The 26,826-nt window shown below is 37.2% G+C and overlaps 1 protein-coding gene across 2 annotated transcripts in view; it reads right to left on the bottom strand.

Moving 5' to 3' along the window:
* The window catches only part of FOXN1 (forkhead box N1), a 63,285-nt gene extending 37,124 nt beyond the window's left edge, over positions 1 to 26,161 (bottom strand). For both annotated transcript variants that reach the window (XM_063449958.1, XM_063449959.1), the window contains exons 1-3: positions 25,845 to 26,161; positions 18,548 to 18,660; positions 2,470 to 2,624 (exon numbers count right to left, since the gene is read on the bottom strand). In XM_063449958.1, the coding sequence (XP_063306028.1) occupies positions 2,470 to 2,624; positions 18,548 to 18,608 (216 nt within the window). In that variant the 5' untranslated portion in view covers positions 18,609 to 18,660; positions 25,845 to 26,161. The remainder of the gene's footprint in view (positions 1 to 2,469; positions 2,625 to 18,547; positions 18,661 to 25,844) is intronic.
* Between the last annotated feature and the right edge of the window lie 665 nt (positions 26,162 to 26,826).

The raw sequence follows: 26,826 nt of genomic DNA, 5'->3' as shown, positions 1-26,826 counted from the left end.
TATCCCATTGACTTTCCCGGAGTCAAGACTTGTATGTAGGAGAACTTGTGGTACTGTGGGATAAGGCGTTATTGTGCTAATGTTTCTTATTCACTTGTATATATACTGGAGAATACTGAAGCCACTGTAAGTAAATGAACTATGCCCGTCACTACGGTGAGAACAACTGTTCCCATTGCAGAGAATAATGTACCCAGTGATATGTAACCCTGTCAATTTCCCGCGCTTGTACTAATGTACCGTACTCCTGACCTGTACAATGTGAAATCATACGTTTGCTGTCTTTTCTTTTTCTTATGTTGACAAAACATTGAAATACTGATAATAAAAACAAGATATTGAAAAAACAACCAACATATTAATTTAATATTATTGCATGTGTCAAAAGTAAAAATATATGTAATGTGCCCTCTTATCACCTACTTTCTATATCAGGGGTCCTCAAACTCCAGCCCCCCAGATGTTGCTGAACTACAACTCCCATGATTCTCTGGCTATCTATGTAATTCAAAGAATCATGGGAGTTGTAGTTCAGCAACATCTGGAGGGCCACAGTTTGAGGACACCTGTCCTATATGAATGCCAAATTTGCTGTGATTCAGGGAACGTATATGAATGCCAAATTTGCTATTATTCAGCGAACCCAGAACATACATTTTTTAAAATAACACTCCTACAAGAGCTTCACTTAGCTCAACTGAGCTAACTACTGTCATGCAATGCCAACTCATTGGCTGAGAGCATTAGCTAAGGTTTTTTTTTTAGCAAGTAAGTTCTGCACTGCCTGGCTTAGTTCAGTGTTAGTGCATCCTGGGGCAAAGGAGGAGACGCTCGACAGGCCTCAGGGTCTGTCATGCAATGCCAACTCATTGGTTGAGAGCATTAGCTAACTACTGTCATGCAATGCCAACTCATTGGCTGAGAGCATTAGCTAAGGGCTTTTTTTAGCAAGTGAGTTCTGCACTGCCTGGCTTAGTTCAGTGTTAGTGCATCCTGGGGCAAAGGAGGAGACGCTCGACAGGCCTCAGGGTCCAGGTATGTGTCAATCTGTTCTAAAATAATTTCACTTCTTTAGCTGGCACCATAACCACTAAAATGTGCTGCAGTGGTTGTGGTGCTTGGATGTTCCGTTAGTAGTGAGGTTAAAAAAAAAAAAATCCAAAAAGAATTCAACACACAAATACGAAATTTTAAATTAACCTAACTTACGCCTGATGTAAAAAGTAAGCTTCTTATACAAAAAAAGAGTGTATGATATTGTTTGTGGTATTTGCTCATTTTAATGTGATATCTCTTTTGTGCAAATGTAATTAGGGTTTGGGATTTAAAGCAATTCAGGATTAATTACCTAAATGTGGGACAGTTTGAACATTTCACTGTTTTCCATGGTGACTGTTCTATTTCCAGAAATTTGCAACAAAATAAAACTGTGTAGACAATCAGCAAACCGCTCTTTTGTAACCTGTTCGTTAACAGGACCACATGCAGCAGAGGTCATTCTTTGAGATTTGAGAGGATAATTTTCCTATAGCATGGAAAGTATTCTTTCCGGTAAAAATGATAAATGTGGAAATCTTTGACTAAAGTATTTTTTTTAAATAAGATTTTGTAATGATTTAAAAAAAAAAAGTCTAAATGCTTCTTTTAGTAAAAAAAAAACACAATTAAATATACTATTAAACATGAGTGGTGACTGCTTGCTGATCTAAAGCAGGGGTGCCCAAAAGGTAGATCCCCAGATGTTGCAAAACTACAAGACCAACAATGCTTTGCATGCCTTTAGAATGCCTTTGAAATGACAAAGCATCATGGAAGCGGTAGTTTTAAAACATCTGGGGATCTACCTTTTGGGCACCCCTGATCTAAAGAGATATATCTGATTTTTTAATCATGAAAGAATTCGGGTGCAAGGAGTATTTGGATGTGTTCCCTCCAGTTTCTGCTAACCTGTTTTTGGGTGCTTTGACATAAATTGTGGCATCAATCAGCAGTCAGTGACTGATCATATTTTCTGCGTTATCTGTCAAATCAGGTATTGTTAATATGGAAAATAAGCTTCAGATGCAGAGAGGACCCTATTTTAACCCCTTAAGGACACATAACATGTGTGACATGTCATGATTCCCTTTAATTCCAGAAGTTTGGTCCTTAAGGGGTTAAACACAAGAAGGAGTACAGCAAAGACTTCTTGCACTACAAGTGGTGTGGTAATGGTTATGACGAATAGAGTGTCTGTTTTATAGCTCACTCCCATTAACTTGCATTCTACGTAGATGTAATGCTACCACAATGTGACTATGAAAACCTTGCATTATTACCTGCTGTCTTACTCCTATAATAATACTATAAAAAAGGACAGCCACAAATGCAGTTACAATAGATAATAAAGGAAAAATACGTAAAAATGTCATGTTGGAATTGGCAAACAGTAATCCTGATGTAATAAATCGCAGATTAACATCTCCTTACCATCTGCAAACAAGCTGACCCAGTTTGATCCAATATTCCATCATCTGATTGGTTGATAGGAGAACATTCATTATCTAAAGACCCGGAAGAGAATTTCAAGTTTGACTGATTCTGCATTATTGAGGAAACCACCAAGTCCTGGTTGGGCAAAAACACTGTGAAAAAAAACCCAACAAAAGACAACAAAAAAATAATTATAGTGAAACACTCAATGTAAATTTCCTCACTAATTAAAAAAAAAAAGTTGTATTCTAAAATGAACTAAATTAAAGCATTGAACAATTAAATGAAAATATGTATTAAAAAGTCAATAAAAAAACAAGTAATTAATAATGTTCAAAGTTAAGACTTATGAAAGTTTCTTAAATCATATAAGGGGTTGGCCTCCATTAGCAAGCAAGATCCAAACAATAAAACTCTATAAAAAAAACAAAAAAACAACAAAAACAAAACACAAATTACCAAAACAAGCGATGTAAAATGGGCTTTGAGACTTGTCTTTTTAAAATTCAATCTATTCTAAAACCTACTAGCAAAAACAATGAAATGGCAATGTTCCACAATTAATTTTTTTTTACATTTTTGTTCATACTATATTCCTTTTTTGTGAGTATCACAGTCAACCTATTCTCTCTCTCTCTACAACCCTCTTTAATGCTAACTTTTCTACATGACCTAAGGGCACAACACAGGTTGGTATGCAAGATGAGTGGTGTCTTGTAAAGTTCAGGTGTAGGAAGAATAGTAAGTCAGTGAATTTCTGCATATTTACAATCAATTAGTACATTCCAGACTTGATAAAAATTTTGGTACTTAGTAAAAGTAGAACTATAAAAAGTAGTCCAATCCCAACAGGAGCTAAAACTAAACTAAACACATGTATAAAACAATTTTTAGATGAGTGAAAATACCAAAAGTACATTCACTTATGTCCATCCAGCATTAGACCTGGTATAGGACATAACCATTAATCCTACCTGGATGATATATAGACACTCCCCACTTCCTGACCGGGTTCTGTTCCTACGATCCGGTCGTAGAACGAATTGGTCGATAAGTGAGGAGTTAAGGGATTCCCTCCTCTGGTGCGTTTGTCTATGTTCGGGGAAACTTCCCCAAACAAAGATGAATGCACCAGAGCAGGGAATCCCTCTTATCTATGCTCGGAGAAATTTCACCAAACATAGATTAGAGGGATTCCCTGCTCTCATGCGTTTGTCTATGTTAGGGAAGTTTCCCCAAACATAGACATGCGCACCAGAGCAGGAAATCCCCAAGACGTCTCGCACTCACGCCTGGGCGTAAGTGCGTGCTGTCGTAAAACAGGTAGGTCGCTAAATGAGAACCACTTGTATACAAAGTTATTCCAAACCTGAAACTACAGAGCTGAAAATTCTAGTGTAATATTAGGATACACAAAACACAATGTATATATAAACTCCCATTGTATTGAATTCCAATCCCTCCTATCACAGCCTAGGGAAGAGACCTTTTAGTCATCCTCATTGAGTAAGCCCCCTTCACAAGATTCAACTAGACATGAGATTATTATATATATATATATATATATATATATATATATATACTAGCATTGTAGTTATCCTTTTATAATATCATACTATCGACACTGTTTTAAATCGTAAAGTGAAGCCGTAGTGATACTACGTAAATCGTAAAGTGTCGCCTGTGATATTGGAGTGGCCTTTTTCTTTTTAACGTGACCAGTGATATCTATATAAACATTTGGATAATAAAGCTTTCAAAGATAGAGATACACGTTTCTTAATTTTTTTTTCTTCAAAATTCTAGGCTGTGATAGGATAGGATTGGAATTCACTACATACTATATTTGTGTTTTGCACATCCTAATTTTACAACTCTGTAGTTTCAGATTTGGAATACCTTTATATATATAAAATATTTTGTTGCCTACAAAAACAGCACAGTCACATCTCTCAACAGTGGTGGTGTTAGTTGGGCTGACTGAAAGCCTCACACGTAATTTCCAACTGAATGTTTTATCAGCCGCAAGACAAGCTGGAAAAATATCCTATTTATCGGAAACTATAGTGCCAGCAAAATAAAGTTGGTTTCCTGGCACTATAGTTCGCAATAGTGCCCTGTATGTCAAGGCCCCCCATGGCACAGAAGGGGTAAAAAAAAAACTGACGTTCCCAACTAATGCACTCACATTAATACTTCCCCAATAGGAAAGCATTATTCAAAGCTTCCTATGGAGTTTTACATGAGGCTGGATGCCCTCATGCTTAACGACCCTGAAGTCCCTCCAATGGCTGTCTGATAGGCAGGCACTAGAGGTGGAGTTAACCCACAAAGGTAATTATTGCAGTTTATGAAAAACTGCAATAATTACCTTTGCAGGGTTAATGGACCTGGGAATATGCACCCAGACCACTTCAATGAGTTGAAGTGTTTAGTTTAATTTTTTTCAACTCTTTTACTTTATTCTGTATGTTGCAAGTTAGTTCTCAAGTCTCCACAACTTACTGTTAAGTTCTCAGACCTCTGCATGCTGTGAAGTGAACACATGTGGTGGACAACAGTGTTAGCCCATACTTGTTGTTGAACTTTCAGGATTCCAAATCATCCCAATTTTGGTGGGTCATTCCCAATTTCATTCCCGAGTCCTTTCACACCTTCCCAGGTTTGTTACCTGGTGTCCTGCTGTTCCAAAAAGTGTACCGTGAGAACATCCCTAGAAGTGCTTCCAGTCGTCTAAGACCACTAGGACCATGTACTTTAAACAAACTGTGTGTATTCACACTTGGCTGACCTGCCAGTACTATGGATGGACTTGCCCCCCAAGCATGCCAGTAATGTATCTCTGGACTGCCCCCTTTTACCGAATCCCCAAATGTCTCGATTTACATGAACTCCAATGTGGCAACGCACCATGGCACCTGAAGTTTTACAACAAGCTCTGATCTACCTTTTGACCATTTTATACTCCTTACCTTCCAAAATCTTGTCATGCACTGATTTTACTTGTTTGTCCATCAAGATCATATCTACATCCCAAATGTTCTTAAAGTGACACAATAGGCACCCAGACCACTTGAGCTCATTGAAGTCTGCCTGTAGTGGCTGTCTCCCACAGAGCCACTGGAGGTGCTTCCTGGATCCAAATGGACCTTTGGTCTAGTAACCGACGCTGGATGTCCTCATGCTCTGCATGAGGACATTCAGCGCCAGATTTTTCTCAATAGGAAAGCATTGTTGTTTACCTATAGGGAGGTCTGATGCGTGCGCATACACATTAGCACCCGCTCATAGCCGGACGGAGGAGGAGCTGCGACCCAGTGCCAAGGGATATTGGTAAATTTACTTACCTGGGATCAGGTAATTAAAAAAAATAAGTATTTTTCACCCTTTATTCACTCACTGGGGAGGTGGGGGGAGGGTGCGAGGGAAGGGGAGGAAGCTATTCCTGGCACGCATAGTATCCCTTTAATTTGCTTTACTAGTATAACTGTGATAGGCAAAAAAATTAAATGTTTACATTAAAGTGAAAAGAGCCAACAAGAATTACATTTTTTTTCCTGTTGAAGAATGTTTACATAAATTTAAGTTAAACCATTTTTTCTGTTACTGTTCAGTGGTAATACCCTAAATAATACATTATAGGCCATGGGGTTGCAATATTAGAGTTACAAGGAATATGTATTTTTATGGATAATTTACTATGTACTTGAAGGCAGGGTACGCTAATCCTGCTTTTGTATTTTGTCAAAAGGTCTAAGAAGTGAACCTTTGATACCAGTGAGTAGAAGCTTAGCTAATGGACATGGGGTATTAACATTTAACTTGAACGAGGACTTCAAATTCTAACACCTACAAAGCCTTTTTAAAATTATTTAAACTGGACCAATCTGTTTAGGAAGATAGATATGTTTTGCATGGCAGGAAAGTCTAAAGCTCACCTTTTAGTATTGAATATCGGCAGCTGGAAAAACGCCTTTGACAAATGGCCTATATTGTTACCGCATTTTGTAAATGTTGCATGACATCTCTGTGCTCTGATTACCAAGTCACTACTGAAAAGTCTATCAGTGAGTGTAAAGAGGTGAGACAATGAAAGCTGAGAAGCAAGCGTGGCAATGCCGGATCATAGCAGCTGATTCATTAGTTTTGCATGGATAAGGAACCTCTGGCAAAGAGCCTCTACTTAGACAATATCTTGTTTTGTTTCCTTCCTGGACCCATAGGAACCAGGGAGACTCACGACACAGTCCCACTCTAGCACTTTGCCATCTGTGTTGTCCAACTCTGTAGAGCAATAAGAGCTCCTTCAGTTGTTCGTAATGTATATAAAGGACAAAGACCCCCAAAAAAGCAATGCAAAGTGTACTAAAACTAAAAGCCAAAATAGGTGCACCAAACTGGGGAGAACCAGTTGATTAATTAAAATGCCGGCCTGGAATTGCATTACAGCTGTCTTGATAATCTCTCTTTATTTGTCAATAAGTGTTTGTATCTAAAACAGTGATTCTAAACTCATGGGAAAGAATCCAAAAATGGTCTCACTTGTCATTATAGTAGGTCACCACTGTTGAGAACAGGCACAAAATATAGACCAGAACCCAGGCAACTGCCCGGAACAACATAAAATGCATAAAAAGGGTGCGCAATAAACTTACCAACAGTAAATAAGTGTGGCAAAAATGAAGTGCAATGGAATAAACTTAAAAGTGAAAAAAAAAAAAAAAGTGTTATTCACTAAACAGCGCTAAACATTCTTGGCAATACTTATGCACCAAAGCTGGTTCTTTCAACCTAAAATAAAACATATAAGGAAAACTAACAGTGCTGGTCAGTAAAATAAACAAATGTCTATATATGATATTGGCCCATGAGAGAAACTAGACTTTGGACTATAGACTAAATAAGTTCCACTCCACACTATTAGGCATAGGGAGGACCAATTCCTAGAAGCCTGGCTGAGGAGGATGAGGGACTTTTCTGATATCAAAGGGGGGTGAAGAGAGTACCTCTTGAAAGGCAGACTGTACAGACTTGGGGTGAGAGGCTTAGGAATAGAGGTAAGAAATGCATAAAGTCGAACATTAAAATAAACATGGAGGGTTGCACCAATAAGAGGATGTTGGGAAGCTTTCCTGGGGTCCCCTCATTCTCCTGTCACAGGGAAGCTAGTAGGAGAGGGCCTACAGTGCCAGTTTTAAGGGGCGACCAGTGTGCAATCAAACACAAACATTAGAAATAAACACCTGTATTAAAATTCCAAAATTACATACAAACACACCTTAATGCAAACACCACCACTACACACATAGTGCACCTGCATTTAAAGCTAACACTACATACAAACACAAACATTACATAGAAGTACACCATTGTATGCCAGTGGCAGCAGTACACACAGTGGTGTATTTTGAGTTTGTGCTGCAATAGGCATGATGGAACTCGGGCACCCCCTAATTAAAATTTACCCCACCATTTCCTGTGAAGGCCACACCTCTTCCTGTTAAAGACTAACACACGCTTTGACTGACATACACACAGACACACCCACTCACTGACCTGCACACATTCTCATATACACAGACAAACACTCACTGGCAGACACACATACCCACACACTCACTGATTTGACACAATCTTTCAGACACACACAGTCACTGATTTGACACAATCTGACAAACATACACAATCACTCAGACAAACACTGACACGCACACACTCTCTGGATTTTTACCTGGGGTCCAGTGAGACAGCTAGGCTGGCCACTGAGCAGGCAGGTGTGCAGGATAGAGGTCAGACAGGCATGCAGGATGGAGGGCGGACAAGCAAGGGGGCGGGTGGGTGCGCAGGATATTCAGCGCGGGAGCTCTGATTTTCCTGCTCAGCTCCCTTGCACGCCGCTTAGTAATGCGGGGCGCTGGAGTGATGTCATTCCGGGAGAGCTCGCAGATCAGCGCTCCCTCGCCACCCGCAATAGAAACTGTCTGGGTGTCCCGGGGGGCTCAAGGGTGGCCAGCTTGTCATCTCTTGGGCCCCCATAAGTCAAGGCTAACAAGGAATTTGCCAGGGCACTTGGGGGGTGGCGTTTTTTGCCGCCCCCTGGAAAGTGCCGCCCAAGGCAAATGCCTTGTTAGCCTTGCGCTAAATACAACACTGAGTACATACAAACACATGTACACACATACACAATACAAAAACATTATTACATTCAAACACACACAGACACTTCTCATAAATTCAACCCTGAAGGATGGGCAAATAATAGATCCCCAGCTGGCATAGCATTGTAGGAGCTATATGATAGATGGGGATCTACCTTTTGGCACCCTTGCACCAGAGGGGGGCAAAACTATTTTTTTTTGCAAAAGGGCTCTCTCTACATTAGTTCCACCACTGGATTCATGTCAGTCAATTAAGAAAAGTAGATGAGCTGCCCTGTAATATGTGATAGATGACAGAAGAGCTGAACTCCCTTTAGATTTTGAAAAGGCATAAGTGTGGAAGCCTTAGTCTTGGCTTTTTCACTGCCCAAACAAACTGGATAATAAAGGAGTTAAGTGCTTGGAAAAACCTTTGAGGAATCTTGATGGGATGGTTTGCAGAAGATATAAATGCTTTGGGAGGATGTTAATTTTTATGACATTTATACGCCCCATCAATGAGACATGGGCAAGCACCCATGCTTTCAAGTCAGTTTGTAGGGTGCGAAGTAGAGGAAGTAAGTTGCTTTGGTAAAGGCTATAAAGAAATAGAGTAACCTAGACACCTAGGTATTTTAGCTGTGAAGCTTGAATGGGAAAGAAGACGGTATCAGTGCGACCTGGGCAGAGGGTATGGTGATGTTTGAAATTTCGGATTTATGCATATTTCATTTCTTGAGAAGGTTTGTTAGTGTCAGCACCAGGCTTTCAACAAAAAAGAGCACATTGTCTGCTTTTAAGGTGACTTTGTGTCCACTCCTTGAAACATGGCTGACTCCTACTGGGAAAAGAAGGGCTCTATGGTCAAGGAAAATGGGGGGTGTCAAGGTATCCGATATGGACCTGTTAACCCAAGTCCTAGCAGTGGGGCACATTTAGAGCGACTAAATGAATGCCCTTATTTCTTCCCCAAAACCTATTCTCTCCAGGACCACAATCTAGAAGGGCCAGTCTACCCAGCATAAGCTTTCTCAGTATCCATGGACAGTATTAGCATCTGCATCTTATGAAGGCGAGACAGATGCAGGATATTAAAAAGTCATATAGTGTTGTCTTTGGCTGCTGTGAATTTATATCAACTTTAAGCAAATAACCTCAATTTTCACCAAACTCTTACATACCACTTCACTTATCCACATGTTTGTACATGGTAAAGGCTCACTTTGAAATGTGTGTGCCACATCTGACATTTTTTTTATAGGCCCCTAAATATAGAAGTCTGGATGCATGGATAACAGCTACGAGGGGCTGACCTATAATAGCAACAAGTATAAGAAATCAATGCAGTTATAAGCCACTCTCAGAGAGTGAACTGAGGCTGGGTACGTGTCACATGTCCTACCATCATTCCTCACCATAAAGTGGAATTACATTTAGGGAGCACAAGGACCAGTATTTATTGAGCTGCCAGCTATCAGAGCTAAACTCAGAAATAACCTTGAGCACTGCATACTTATCGTTAACATAAACAATTTATAGATGATCATTATTCTCAGTTTCGAAATTACAAACCTACCAACTTAGGGACAGTTGAGTAGTATGCATCAAAGTTTCCCACCTGAACTGAGAGAGCAGGGGCCCAAAACTGGACCGTCCCTCTGAATTCAGAATAGCTGGGTCGAACAATGGGATTCTGGTTATAGATCATTCATACATATAATACTGTATACAAGCTGCTTATTTTTTTAAATAACATATTCCTATCTTTTTTGACCCTTAAAATTGCACGTTCCTCTTTTATCTTTCTCTCTGCATGTTCTAAAGTAACGCCCAAGACAGGAACATTTTAATAATTAGGTCATGAAATAAAATGTATGATTAATGTCAAATGAATCACAGGTGAGCAATAAATATAAAAAAAAAGTTGCTTTTTATGTGTCTGCCATTGTGTTCTCTCTTTTCAGTACCTAGATACAATACATTGTTGAGACACATATCTGGATCAGATAAAAGAATGGGGTATATGCACTGAGCAATTATTTATGGCGACTTGAGAATCAACTGCTGAAATGCATTTTTTCCCCAACTTTTATCTATTTTACTCTATCTTTTCAGTTCTCAGCTCACCAGCTATTGTTGAACTACATCTCCCATTATGCTCAGCAAGAAAAAAAAGCAACCAATGGAGATCAATGTTATTCTACCCTGTGATAGAGGAAGGAATTCACACGATTAAAGTGTCACTCTAAGCACCATAATCACCTTGTCTTGCTTAAGTAGTTATGTTGTATGGTCCTGTCCCTGCAGTCTTCTTCTTTTTTTTTTTTTAAGTGTCACTCTGGAGAAAAAAAAAATGTTATGCTGTGTGTAAGGCTGCCTCCATAGACTTTCAAAAAGCAAGTCAGCTGGCGATAATATTTTTTCTCAAATTTTGCGTCTGGTGTCAACACTCAAAGCATGCTAACCCTCAAATCCTTGGACAGCTTGCTCATGGATGAGTGAGTTGTGCACACATTTTTATTTATTAATGTGAGAATTGTTGGGAAATGAAAGAGACTTTCAAATTTAAGGGTAAAGTAGGCAAACAAGAAGCATAGCTGATTTGGAGAATTTTCCGGTTATGCCATAGGGACACTATAGACACCAAAACAACATTAGCTTAATAGAGCAGTTTTTGTGTATTGAATCCCGCCACTGAGGATTCTATGTTCAATTCTCTGCCATTTAGGAGTTAAATAATCACTTTTGATTCTGTTTATGCAGCTCTAGCCACACCTCCCCTGGCTATGACTTTCACAGCCTGCATGAAAATAAAATGGTTTAATTTTTTAATCAAATTTAAGTTCCTTTAAAAGTTGTTATCTCCTGCTCTGTAAATTTAACTTTAATTACATACAGGAGACTCCTGCAGGATCTAGCAAGCAATTAACAGAGCAGGATATAATAAATTCTAAATTAAACAGAATTTGCAATAAAGGAAGTATAAACATTAGATGACTCTTTACAGGAAGTGTTTAGAAAGGCTGTGTAAGTCACATGCAGGGAGGTGTGCCTAGAGCTGCATAAACAAGTGGTTTAACGCCACAATATCAGAGAATTGAGCAGTTAGAATACAGAGGCACGATATATACATCAAAACTGCCTCATTAAAGGGACACTATATGGTCAGGAACGCAAACATGTATTCCTGACCTTAAAGTGTTAAAAACACCATCTAGATGGAATAAAGTAAGTGGCTGAAGGGGTTTTAACCCTTTCACCCCACGGGAGGGGGGCATGAGGGAGGGGGGGAGGCGCTCCAGGAGCCTAAAGTGCCAAGAAAATGGGTTTGTTTTCCTGGCACTATAGGATCCCTTTAAGGGACTTTAGTTTAGTGCTGGGATTTTTCCCGACATGGCCAGACTGACTAAAGCTTTGCGACTGTTGTCAACTCAGCACAATTCGCTGAATAAATGGCAACATTTTATAAATGGCAACATTTTACATTATATTGTACCCTATTGTAACAATGCAGTGTTTGTGGCCCCAGTCCATACTTGAAAACGAGAAAAAAATCTAATTGTATCCTTCCTGGTAAAATATTTTCCAAATAAATAAATAAATAAATGTTTCTGTGAAGAAAAAAAAAATGACTCTTGCCACCTATCCCAGATTTTGTGTCTTCTACATAACGTGACTGACGTGCAATGTTCTAACATGTCTACATGAAACTAATAGCAGATTGGTCATAAGGTTGGGCTTTGATGAGTGGTCTTCATTGTTTCATGTTTCTAAATTCTTCCTGATCCATCTTTTAAAAAATAAACTGCCTATTCCACTTTCAGTTCACTTAGGGATCGTGTGCCATCTTCCTTTCTTTACTACAAAGGCGTGTCCCATGTTCCACCCTAATTGTTTCTGTTTTTGGCTGTGGCAGCTTGTTTTATACTTGGGTGTGGTTTAAACCCACATGAAAGTCTTGCATACCCAGTTTTCCCTTGTTTTTATTTCTCACTACGATATTCCACACAGGGACTACTGTACCTGTTCAGAACATCAATTATCGACCAATCCTCAGTCACTCCTACCGACCTGCTGGGAATCGCCTAAAATTAAGCCCTGTAATTATCTGTCTTCTGTGGCATGTAGTTCAAATTGATTTTTTTTTTTTTTTGTATGGGGATACATTAGGCATTGTATTCTGTTAAGTCTAGAGGAAGCCATGTTTGAAATATGTCACAATACAATCCAGTGGGATTACTAGTTGATTCCGATAATGGCAGTGGGGGTACAAAAACATATATTTATAAAGGGTACACTAAATACAATTAAATTAAAAGAATAATCATACAGACATTAAAAGGGAAAGTTGATTATCTCATGCTAAGTAGTCACTAAGAGGATTTTAAAACAATTACCGAGAGGATTAACTAAAGTAATTAACCTGCCTCTCAAAAAAAAATTAAAATAAAAAAATAGATAATTTCTTAGTCATATCATATACAGTAACTGTCTGCAACGAGCATGCGGCATATCGTGTATAGTAACTGACTGCACTGTTATTCTTATTTTCCTGATTTATTCTTCGATCCTGGCTGCAGATGAGTTACAGTGCTTGCAATATAAATACGTCACGAGCCTGTATGTGATGATTAACTCATCATTTGCAAAATAAAACTTCGCATTTATTACTAAATCATACATAACCCTCTACATATACCTAACAACATTTCAAAAGCCGAATTGTAGCACTTTACTTGACATAGGGGCACGGGACAAGACTAATAGATGAATATTCAGGCGACATCATGACTGATGGCTTTTCACAGGAATTTATTTAATACAAGACTAAGCATTTCTATCTACCCACTCGAGCATTAACATACAACAGTTCAAATAACTATTACTGTTATTACTATTAGTATTATTCCTGTGAAGTTCCGTGATATATACGTGCACACCCAATGTTCTGAATTCCAGGAATGAAATTAGAAATTAGGGAAGGATAGAGGGACGTTTGGATTCCGAAAGGGGAATGAGGGAAAAGTGGGCTACATGTTGAATCCAGTGGTTCAGTAGTATTGCAGAACCAGAGAGACAATTTCTGTCTTTTCATAATTGTAACAAAATCTGATTTGTTCAAAACTTGCTTGGAAAGAAATGTACCAGTTTTGTAAATGCTGAGTAACTGATTGGTTGAGCGTCAGTTGTCTGCTTTCACCCAATCAGCAGAGACTCTGCCAGGCGGCACTACTTGCTTCCTGAAAGTAAAATTTCAGAAGCAGTGAGATGAGTGCCCCTGGAGGCCTCTTGGCACATAGCAACTTAATTTTGATGAAGTTGTTTTGGTGCCTAGACTGTCCCTTTAATGCTTAGCCTGGGAGACTGGTTACTCATTGGCATAGTAGAACCAATATAGTTCTTTGCTGACCCATTTCAGGATGCTGAAATGTACTCTGTTGATAAATGAGGTATAAAAGATTAAGGTATAGATCTTTATCGTGCCGGAGACGTCAAGTAATTTGGCAGACGTGCACCCAATTAACTGTGCATTCATTTCTGTTGCTTGGCGTTACAAAATTCCTGCTTTAATAAATGACATTTCTCACCAGCAATCATTTCTGTACTCCTCTATGCATCATAAATCTGGGCTAAATATGTGGAGTAAGCCTTCCCTTACTGATGAGAACATTGATTATAAAACTTTTAAGATATCTAAACAACCATTTCAAGAACTATGGAGAAATGGAAGTCATTAAATTTCCATGCCTCCCTTTTTTTTTTTTACATAAAATTTCCTTTAATTAAGTTTGAATTCTGCAACAAGTAGGGCTACCACTGGCCATAAAGAATACTCGGCCAACTTCAGTGTGGCCTTAATTTTAACTTCTTACTGTCGTAAGAATGTATAACATTTGATGAATAATGTCCACCGCTAGATTGAACATTTAGGAATAAAATTCCAAACTTGTTACAGATGTTCATGGAAGCTTAAATATTTATATAAATTGATATCTAGTTTAATTCTTAATTTACTTGTTATACGGTATTACTAGTGACATTTCTCAGAAATTTTTTGTCAAAATATGATGTAGTGCATAGTGTATAATACCCTTTACCTTCCTATACTTCAAATTGATTATCAAATATTGCACACACAATTAAGATTTTTGTCACAGAATCAAACACTATAATTATGCTTATTCCATTTGAACCAAAAAAAACGACATGCATGCATGGCTGAAGGACTGATCAGAGTCAATATTCAAAATGCAATCATGCCCATGTGTATTATACCCCACCTCCTATAGACTGTAAGCTCATTTGAGCAGGATCCTCTTCAACCTATTGTTCCTGTAAGTTTTCTTGTAATTGTCCTAATTATAGTTAAATTCCCTCTCTAATAATATTGTAAAGCGCTACGGAATCTGTTGGTGCTATATAAATGGCAATAATAATAATAATAATACTGTATGCAAGGTTTTGGAATGTAAGAGTTAATATAATTTCTTTCTTTAACATTTTTAACCCCACGATCATTGAATATTGTATGTTTATGATAACATCTGTTTGTACATTTAATATGTATGACTCAGCAGTGAACAAATACAACAAGATTTACCAACGTCTTATTCATATCACAGGGGTTTGTACCCTAGACACTAAATTCAAGGGAACTGAAAAGGTTATTGCTAAATTTTGTTAAAAATTGCTGAACTGGGAAAATGCTCCAACTCTGCTATAGTCACAACTTGGCAATTTTTATCCTAAGTTTTGAAATTCAATTTTCAAATCACTGCAGTTTGGTGTTTAGTAAGGAAACCCCACTGAGTTATTCGCTAAACTGTGAATTATCAGCAATACAAGAAATCGCAGATTTTAGACCAAAATAGTAGGACTTGAATCCTTCTCCAGCTCAGTTTTCAAGATTAATTTATTTGGCTCTTATTTTTCTTCCCATTCATAGAGTTTCACATTAAGCAGACTTTGGAAGTTTTTGCAACACATTCTTTATGCATCTGTTATTCGTTCTTATTGATTTTGAATTGATTTTGATCAAACTTGATAGAGCTTTATATATTGGAGGAATATAGGCAATCCCATAACAAGCTGATTGACAGGGTAAAATGAAATTTGACCTTTACATATTTTACTTTAGGTAATACTAATGTTTGAACATTTCTGAAATTTCTGAAAATTATTTTAGAATTTAGAACTAAGCTGTTATCGATTTAAATTTCCATTTCACAAATTATGCAACATAATGATATGTCTGTATGTCAATAAAGCACTATAGAATACAGAATTGCTATTTCTTATGATATCACTTTCTCATGTGTCCCCAATGAATGGTCCCAGGAAAACAGAAGTGTATGGGCAGAATGTAATATTTCTTCTAACCAAATTCCAGAGATAGTACAAGCTGAAACCTGACCATTAGATCTCATTCTATAGATGTAAAGATTGTTTTTTTTTAACGATTGCATCTAGCTCTGGCTTAATACATGTGTAACATTTATTTAGCAAAATACCTATCATGCATTAAATATTTTTTTTTTAGGTTTACTCACTAAACTATCAGGGTTATTTACTAAATCAAGAATTGTTGGGGGATTGAAGTGAATTAAAAAAAAAAAGTCAGATATGCTACCATTTCAGCTATTTTGGGCTAAACTTTTAAATTCAATTCAAATTCTTGACAATTCTCACTTTTAGTGAAAACCCCTGTATATGTTGTTGTGAGCAGATGGGTAAAGAAGGGACAGTCTCTATTTTGGTCCTGAATGCCTCTGCCCCCCTTTCCTATTGTAATATCCCTTATTTGTAAGAGCTTCATATTGTTAAATTTTATTTGCATAAATAGTTATTAGTAAGTCGCAAAACATTTCTCAAAACAGCACCGCCCAGTTCACCCCCTACTTAGACCTTAAAATTGAAGTGTCCCCCCTTTGTCCATTTAAAATATTGGGAGGCATGGGTTAGATATTACTGACCTAGAATAATGTACTTTAGTTTATCACATTAATCATCTTATACAGACACATCCTTAATCTAGATACAATTAAACAGACTATAACATGATACAAGTCTGGCTTGGCCCTAGGGTATAAGCTGTATGCCTAATGTTGGGTTTGGCAAATCAGCTCGATTCAGATGCATGAGTTGTCTATTTAGAATATGATGACTGCCTCGAGGGACAGGGCCTAAGGATGACTGCAGGAGTAGCTATAGGTGGTGTAGTGTGATACCACAAACGTCAAGTGTTTGATCTGCATAAATTTATTACACTTGTATTATTGCTTTAATAAACTAACATCTTTATTTGTTTGCCCCTTTGTTAACGGTGGCCAGCTTTCCAAATTGTATTGAGATTGATGCTAAAACATCTAATTTGATGGCACCAAATGTCAGTCCACCTTGTCTACTGTGCCACCATGTTTCAACTAATTTCTGGGCACACCAATGTCACATCAAACACGTTGCTTTTATTTACATTTGTACATCATATACATCATGTACATTTGTTTGCTTTTATGGCGATTCTGTTATTTATTTCCAAGCTAGTCCTTAGGACGAAATGTGTTGGAAGAAGCTGTGGTATGTTTTGGTGATGTTTCAACTCCTGGATGTGCAGCTTTTTATTTGTGTATATATCCATGTAGGTTTAGCAAATAGGTTTACCAGATCCATCATGTTTTCCAGGACACATATAATTTCTTCATATTTATGAAAATGCATGGAAAGGGTTGCCCCGCAGTATGTATAATGCATATTCTGAAGGATTCTTCATAGCCTTATTACTTCATCTTATACACCTTCTTCTAAAATATACTTACTACAGGGCAACCCTTTTTATGTACTGCCCATCAATATGTATACATGATATGTGTCCCTGAAAATATGGTGGATCTAGAAACCTCACATATAAGGAGTGATCATTGTGTTTCTTTTAGATAATTGCACTCTGGTCTATATTTCCAATAATGTATTTTGGCTATCATCAGGGGAAATGTAGATATAACTCTCGATACTTTCAAACTTAGCTGTCACTGCTAGAACCTCAACTACCTAATCACTCAATATTACCAGTTAAATGCAATGTATGTTGAGCGAATGGTAAGAAGGGTTTTTTTGTAATGTCAGTTGATCTAACAGGTAACTCAACAGACCCCTGTCTGTTTTGTGCTTTTGCTAAGGCTGGGAACAAAAGAGACTATGTTGTATGTTAGCTCACAGTCACATGGCTTGCAATGCAAACAAGGGAATCCTGTTAGAAATGGAGAATTAGCAAGGTGAAAAAATGTTAGTTATCCTAGATCCCAAAAGACCAAAATCTCTTAATATGATTAGCACACATGTTAACCTCCTCTCAGTATGATATGTATAATATTTGCAGAATCGTTTTCCCTTTTAGGCACCGTAATTCACACTTGGAATTCAGAAATGGATTTTAGCAGGTAATAAATCATGTTATTCACTCACTGATAAACCTTGCTGATCCTGTCTTTTGTTGTTGGAATAAAAATTTGTATAAACCTTTTGATATTTATGTAATGTTAAGTCAGCATACAATGATTAATATGCTCTAGATTGGAAAACTGATTGATCTGCTTTCTGGTACCCTAGATTGTAGCTTAAAGAAACTGAAATAGATAATTATGTCACGGTGGCTTCCCAATGTAGTAGCAATGGATTCTTAGAGGGAACAGGGATAAACAATCTAGCCTTAGCAGCCCTAGTCTGCTGCTCCCCATTCTTGAAGACCGGACTCCGACACCTAAATGTTTACAACACCAAAATGTGTATAATAGGAAAACAAGTGGTTTGATCACTTATAAATGGGTAACCCATTGTACAAATGTTCTCTGTAAAGTCAAACACATTATTTAAAGACATAATTGAAAAAAAATAGTGTTTTTGAAACTTTATAGAACATTCTTAATGGAACTTTGACTTACCGGACTGAGAGTTCACCATCTCTTTATCCAGGGGAGAATATTCGCCCTTATCCGATTCCATTAGATCAAATTATATGAGACTTCTGTTAGCATCCATCGGATTATGAGTGCCTCTGAAAGGAATAAAAAATAATGAAGAAACTCCTTTTTGCTTACTAAATTCAAGCCAGCAAATAGCTTTTATGATTCACTTGTAGAATCCACTGCATTGTGGGTAACTGATAAATATAGACATATTAATTATTTCACTTATTCACATCCGGATTATCTGACTTTTACCACTCCTCACAGCCTACGTATCATCCAGAAAATGGACACAGAGTGATTAGAAAGGAACATTTAGTGTCGTTTAAGCTTTGTATTGTTTTCCAGACAGTCATTTAAAGATTTATTTACTAAACAGCGAGTTGTGAGTTACAAAATCGAGGCCAAAAATAGCAGAGTTGGGAAATTTGGCTGTTTTACTCAGTTTTACTCACCATAACTCTTAATTTAGTGACTGACTACCTAATGAGTAAAACATCAAACTTGCACAATAAACTACCAGTTTATTAAGGGAGTGTTTTTTTAATTAATTTTTCTCTGCCCCAATCTTCTCACAATAGTCATTTGATCGTATGCTCATAACTAATCCAAGATATTGGTGAAATAATTTTCACTATAATATTTTCTTATACCCCTGAAGGTGATTTGTTTATTCATATAACGCACCTTCAAACTCTTATAAGAAAGTAAAAAATATGTATGCTGAACGCTATCGCACATTCCAGCCAATCACACGGAGTCACTATAATTTATTTTTGGGCACTGTACCACCACAGAGTGCTGATCACTCACCAGCAATTAGTTAGTCCTTGGGTAGGCACTCCAGATGTTGTGGACTACATTTCTCAAAGTGCTCTTACAGCTACAATGCTGGCAAAGCATCAGCAGAGATGTAGTCCACAACATATGGAGTGCCGAAGGATGCCCTAGTCTAAAAATTTACCACCCATATCTAACCAGACAAATGGTACGGAAGGTCTGGGGAATCTGGCAGACCCTGCAAGCACAAACGATGAGAGGAAGTACTTTTCTCATTCCTATAAACATTTGGTCCACAAGATCTCTGCTGTTTTATTGACTCCCATGCTTCATTAACCATCCAGCTCCCGATCTTATTATTATTGACCGATGCCATAATTCATAGGTGGGAACAGGGAAGTTATCTTCTGGTATCCGACTGGTCAGTAGGATTTCTGGAGATCCAAGCCCTTTCTATACCCCACTTTATGAGTAAAACATTTACTTTCAATAAAATACATCTGTATCTATAATCTAGATTGATTTTTTAATTTCATTATTCTTTTTTTGCAGGATAGACTTTAGAGTGATTATAATTGAGACATTTTTACCAAATGGAAAGCTTGGAAAGTTTTACTGGAACAGATGAACAGCTCCAAAAGATACCATTAAAATCATATGTATCATCTCATGAATTCACAGTTAGTTTAATATAGACCACTGTGTTTAAAGTACTACAAAATGGGCCTCAGTAGAAAAATGCTAAATGCAACTCTGCCGTCACCCTTAGAGTATTCATTGAAGTGGTCCGGGTGCAGTGACCCTGTCCCCTTAACCCTGCAATGTTAATTATTGCAGTTTCTGAGAAACTGCAATGATTACATTGTAGGAATAATCAGTCAGACAGCCACTAGGGGCACTTCCTGCTTGCTAGGCGACTTTGGCCGACTCACGCTCTGCATTAGGTTATCCAGCATCAGTTAAATCCCCAATATTAAGCATTGCAGCAATGCTTTCCTACAGGGAGGGTCTAATGCACATGCTGTGATGCTGTGCATGAGCTAGCTTGCCCCCCTCATTGGGTGGCATAGAAGGAGGCAGGGGGCCGACCCAGTGCCGAGGGAGATCGGCGCTAGAATCGGGTAATCCTTACATGACTGGGGGGAGAGGAAAGGGAGGGTGGGACCAGGGGGAATATAGTACCAGGAATACCGATTTGTATTCCTAGCACTATAGTATCCCTTTAAGTTAACACAATTTTATAAATTCTAGGCCGTGACAATTCTGTTTTAAAGATGTACACATTGATCGCAAAAAGCCCTTGATTACTGTATAAAAGCCCTTCTGTAGAAATAATCTCTGTTTCTGTTTTGAAGAACAAACAATTCTGAAATATGTTGATGCAGCATTACAAAGAAAAGGTGTTTCAGCTGTCTAAACATCAAGACACGAGTTAGCTGTCACAGTTTTGGAAAAGTTACATGGGTTGCAGTGTCTCAACATTTATTATCACTCCATATTACTCTAGATGTCATACTAGCTACAAGATTATATTAGATATAATTAGGTTGCATTATTATAAATGACTACACTTTGCACATCTTGTACCCTAGTTATCAGAAATATCTGTTCTGTACAATTTGTTTACACAACTCTTGCAAGAAGACAGCTGCTCTCTGTTTGACTTCATTTTCATTTATGAAATAAACCTTCAGTGGTTTTACTTTCGTTGATAAAGATCGCAGGATATTTTACTAACAGATCTTGATATGTAGTGACTCAGCTAGCATTAGAGAAACTGACTGGTTTATAGGCAAGTAGAGGTCTGCTGCTTCTGTCATTTGAGTATCATTTTTTTTTCCTACAAAATGGCTGGACACAGATCAGTCCAATGCACTCAGAGTATGGTGACATAGGAAAGGTTAAATTCTAATTTGAAAGAAAAAAACACATCATTTTGAGGAAGGATGGTAATCCAAGAACTGCAATCATTCAGAGGAAATATTGCACTAATGTTATGATTAATGGGTTATCTAAAGAACTAGTGGGAGGAAAAAAGCAAATATCACACTCTGCCCATTTTTTCTGATGTCTATGTCATACTATACTCACGAAGCAGCAAGAAATTGCAAATTAGAGGACAATATAGCTGAATTTGAAGTTTGTTATCAGGTAGGCTAATTTGCAAGCTATGTGGTGAATTACCAACAAATCATAGTTTAGCGAATAACTCTGAGTGACTTTGCATAACTCTGTGTGTACCAACCTAGTGAACTACCGTATATAATGTTACGTCAGCATGCTACCTTGTGCCAAACATGGTAAAAAATAAAATACACCTTTTTCTAACATCAGAGGAGCTTTTAATATGTGCAATTATATCTATACATTTTGCAACAATCTTGCAGGATTCATTATAATATTACAGGAATTGTGGTCTTAATTTTGCAATTTAGTTTTGCTTAGTGCAAACACCGTACATTCCCAATTTATGAAGATAAGATATGTTAATTGAATTCAAGAAACAAATAATTATGAAAATATAATCATTAAGTCATAATTCAAACTTGACTAGGTTACATTTGGCAGGTAAAAACATCCATTATTCGTTCAGAATTATATTAAAGGATAACAGTACATTAAATAATAAAAATTATTATTTTCCCTTTTTTAGAATTTGTCCGGGAGTCTGATCATTGGACTCCTAATCTGTCATTTTGGAATAAACACCTGCTGTAACAATTTCAGTTAGGTAACTCTGTAGACAGGGTTCTATCTACAGTATTTAAGAATTTTGCAGGTTTGATTCCTGGCAGGGCTTCAATAGCCAACCATCCTTCTGAGGTCAATAGAAGGAGTACCATTAAATGTAGTGGTTCTGCGGCATATAGTCTGTCACTGGAGGGTGAACATTGAAAGTGTCTCCTTTTCAAGGAAAAGGCAGTGTTTGCACTGCTGCCTAAATCCACCTCTAGTGGCTGTCACTTGGACAGCCAGTAGAAGGACTACCTGGACTAGGTCATGCTCTGTGTCTCGATGGCCTGTATGGAGATGCACAACGCTCCCTTCGAGATGCCTTAATCGATGTATCTCTATGAGGAGATGCTGATTGGCAAAGCATTGGAAAATCATCGAATTGGCTGAGATCATCAAGATTGATGATCTCAGCCAGTGTGATGGAATGACCATTTTGAGACCAAAGCACTGCAGGAAGAAAGGTTAGTAAATCTGCTATTTTTCCTTTACACAGGCATGCGGAAAAGGCAATAATCTAAATAGGTAATAGGGCAATAATGCATTTGGAATAAGTGTTTATATTCCTAATACTATAGTGCCTCTTTAAGTTACTAATAGTAACATATTAACGCATGAATAACTATTGATAGGTACATGTACCTTCTTAATATTAAATGCTTAAACCTTGATATAAGGTTTTGGTTACTTCTACTATAGTTAAAGATGACATTCTGATCTTGATGAAACCTTTCTGCTCCTTTTAACAAATGATGATCTTGCAATGCTATTTCATTATCCTGATATCCTTTACTATTCATCAGATTATATAAGGGCCAATTACTAAATACTTATTTGGAAATGTAGTCCGAAATAGCTGAACTGCAGAAAACTCATTGTGCAAACTATATTATATTTTGTCCAATCTGAGTTATTTTTTTATATGCTTGTTTGTTCATTTTTCACCAGCTTGGGTTTAACCCTAACTTAAAAAAATAAAGTATAGGTAAGGTGCATACGGTGCTCTGGGTCCCTACCTAATTAAATTGTAACGCTGAAATAATTTGTGTGAGAAACAAACAGGTAATTTAAGGCCAGAGTAGCCAAACTTACAGAATAACTGTAGGAGAATGCTTTCAGTTTGACTATTGTGACCTTAAGTTCTCACTTTAGTGAATAACTATGATAGGGTGCATCTCCAGCAAATGCAATCAGGAGGACACATCCGTAGCAATGTGCACAATATGTAAAGAAGGACATTCTCACAAAATAAAGAAACATCTTAAAGGTTGAAATTGCAAACCACAAAACAAAACTTTTTTTTCTCTCTATTTTAATCAATGTACTACAAAAACTAACTGAAAACCAAACGAGTTATAAAAAAATATATTTGTTGAAGAATTTTTCCAATTCATCTTATTTTTAGGCCTTAAATGTTGCAATGTTCTTGTCAATTCATCGCTAATTCTTGTTTAATGGTAAATCCCATTGTGTATTATTACATAATATTACGCAGGGATGAAGCTGTGCATTCTTTCTCACATGCTACAATATTATGCGGTCTTAGAGAACTCGCCCTGGATATAAATTTTGTCCACTAGTCGGAAAATGCGCCTACGTCCTTGTCACTCTGATGGAAAAGTGAACTATTGTCCGTACTTTTTTTTTGTCTTAATTCTTTGAATGCCAGAGATACCTTCACCAGGTACAGAGCAGTATTTAACGTGCAGTAAAAAGTACCGATACTTTTAAAATAGGGTTTATTCACTTAACTGGACACTGACAAGGGAATTTCCAATTACAAGCATCCGAGGCGAAAGTTGGAACATTTTTCAAAGACACCTATTGTTGATTTTTCCTAATCCAGTTTAGCGAATAAATCCCATTGTGGTTTGCTTATTTTTTTTAATAACATATCCTCTATCATACTCTGAACTCTGAAATGACATGTGAATGTCTTTCGCACTCTTACCAGTAATTAAGTTGTGCTCAAATAAATGTATTGTTTCACATGATTTATCATTTAAACTGTTAGCGGGATTATATCCCCCCACCCTCCCCATGACTCCTCTCCTGCAACTGTCAAAAATAACCTACTAAATTCTCAGTGAATACTTTTCTTTCAACCTATTTCATTACTCTTGCTTATACCCTTTGTGTCCCTATACCCCACTCCCTCTAGCATGTAAGCTCCATTTGTCTGGTTACAATTACGTGTCTGTTAGTCCCCCCGTTGGACAGCGCTACGGAATTTGCTGGCGCTATCTAAATAATAAAATAATAATAATAATAATATGTGGCACTGGTAATATCTTTTTTGACTGTAGATCAATAGTGTGCTAGCATTACTGAGCTGCACAGATTTAATACCTGTTTTGTGTAAATATACCTTGTAAATATGGTGACACACATTATTACTGACTGACTTTAGCAGTACAAACATTAACTTAAACTTGCACGGTGAGGAATGCATAATGCGTATAAAAAGCAATATTTTAGAAGTGCTCTCTAAAAACAATAATCAAGCATCATTTAGTAGTTTACAAGAACGTGCATAAAGAAAAAAAGAAGACATAAAATGAGAAATTATGAGGAGACAGACAGAAAAGTGGACAGACGATTAGATAGATGGATGGATAGACAGACAGACAGACAGACAGACAGACAGATAGATAGATAGATAGACAGACAGATAGATAGAAAGACAGACAGACAGACAGATAGATAGATAGACAGACAGACAGACAGACATATAGATAGATAGAAAAAGACAGATAGATAGAAAGACAGACAGACAGACATATAGATAGATAGAAAACGATAGATAGATAGATAGATAGATAGACAGATAGATAGATAGAGATAGATAGATAATAGATAGATAGATACAGATAGATAGATGATAGATAGATAGATAGATAGATAGATAGATACAGATAGATAGCTAGATAGATAGATACAGATATATAGATAGAGATAGATAGAGATAGAAAGATAGATAGATAGTAAAATAGCTAGATAGATAGATAATAGACAGATAGATAGTAAAATAGCTAGATAGATAGATAATAGATAGATAGATAGATAGATAGAAAGATGGATAGATAGATAGATAATAGATAGATAGATAGATAGATAGATAGAAAGATGGATAGATAGATAGATAGATAATAGATAGATAGATAGATAGATAGATAGAAAGATGGATAGATAGATAGATAGATAGATAGATAGAAGGAAATAACTAAGAACTGGGACACTCATGTTTAGTAACCTGATGCCTGTGTGCCTAGGGTAAAAATATGATGGATGCAAAAGAGAAAAAGCCAGATGAACATAATATTTACAGCAGAGAGGTGCTTGTTTTATTTGTCAGTAATGTTATCTCTCTCTTTCTCTCTCTCTTTCAATATCTATGTATCATATCTGTTTCTGTTTATCTAAACATAATATGAATAAATCGCTATAATAGCAGGAGAATAACATCAGAGAGTAACAGAAGGAAAAGTTGAATATATGCAAAAATCACTCCTAAAGCCACTGCTTAAGTAAGTTGCATTCTCCAGTAGTGTCCGTTTCTGTCTTATCTGTTGTAGATGGATTTTAATATAAAATAAAGCCAATTCAAAATTTAGATTAATACGGCATTAATCTAAATCAGCACGCCAAATAATATTCACATCAACTGCATTTGCTTCTGCATTACAAACGGTCATTTAATTTAAATGAAAATGTTATTATCTTTCCATTAAAGTCTGTCCTGTGCATGGGGGACACTTACCGGTGCCTGGTGTCCTGGGATATTCAAGCTGTGCTCCTTTTGGCGGAGGAAACTTGTTATGGGACAAAACCCACGGAGATGCGCACGTATCGTAAAAGAGACCCAATCCTCGCAGTGTTCCAGTTGGAATATCCAAGCCGGCTGTCTCCAGTAACAAGCCGCATTAAATAGATGAGCCGGGGCAAAAGATTTCTCTTCTTGTCTTACTTTGGATTTCACGCATGAGTTCTAAAATGCTTGTAGAAGATGCAAACCGATTCCCTTTACCTTACTACTGAAGCACATCAGCGTGCTGCTGCTGTAGTCTGAGAACTATCTCAGCGAAACATGTCAGAAGTGAAAAGGATTCATAAAAAAAGGATGTTGAAATACATCTGAGATTACATCAGTTTCAAATAAGGCAGGCAGATGACTGTGTGAGCCAATTATTATATCAGCTTAGCTCGCCCCAGGCAAATTTGCATGTAATAAAAAAAGAGAGAGGAATAGAAGAGCAAATGACTAAGCCTCAGTTTTTAGTCTATCTACCTTGTACGTGAAAAGCACATATGTGTTAATATACATACATATAAAATTATACTTCATGTTTATTTAGCAAAATGCTTTCCTAGTCTATGTACATTTTTACAATATAACCAATAAGGTGACCTGCAACTTACACATTCTAATAGCGAACTAAAACTGTATTCACTTAAAATGCTGTTGTGAGAACTGCATACTTAAAATATCGAGCATCATTTGGTTGTGATAATCACAATGTGTTTAGAAAAAGCGCACCACCATCAGATCTCTTTAAAAAAAACTACTCGGATTTAAACGTTACCACTTAGAGGGGACTTAGGGTTGGTTTTGAAAGGGCATACCTTCAAATAAGTGGAGGTTTGGACATGGAACAGGTGGGTGCGTGGGTCAGCACAGGTTATAACCAGGGGCATACCCACGGTGTGGTGGGACAATGGGTGCACAGAGCAGGCAGAGTGCC

This window comes from Pelobates fuscus, chromosome 1, assembly GCF_036172605.1.
Source record: "Pelobates fuscus isolate aPelFus1 chromosome 1, aPelFus1.pri, whole genome shotgun sequence".
Classification (NCBI taxonomy): domain Eukaryota; kingdom Metazoa; phylum Chordata; class Amphibia; order Anura; family Pelobatidae; genus Pelobates; species Pelobates fuscus.
The sequence above is the reverse complement of the archived record's forward strand: the minus strand, read 5'-3'. Positions and strand labels throughout refer to the sequence as shown.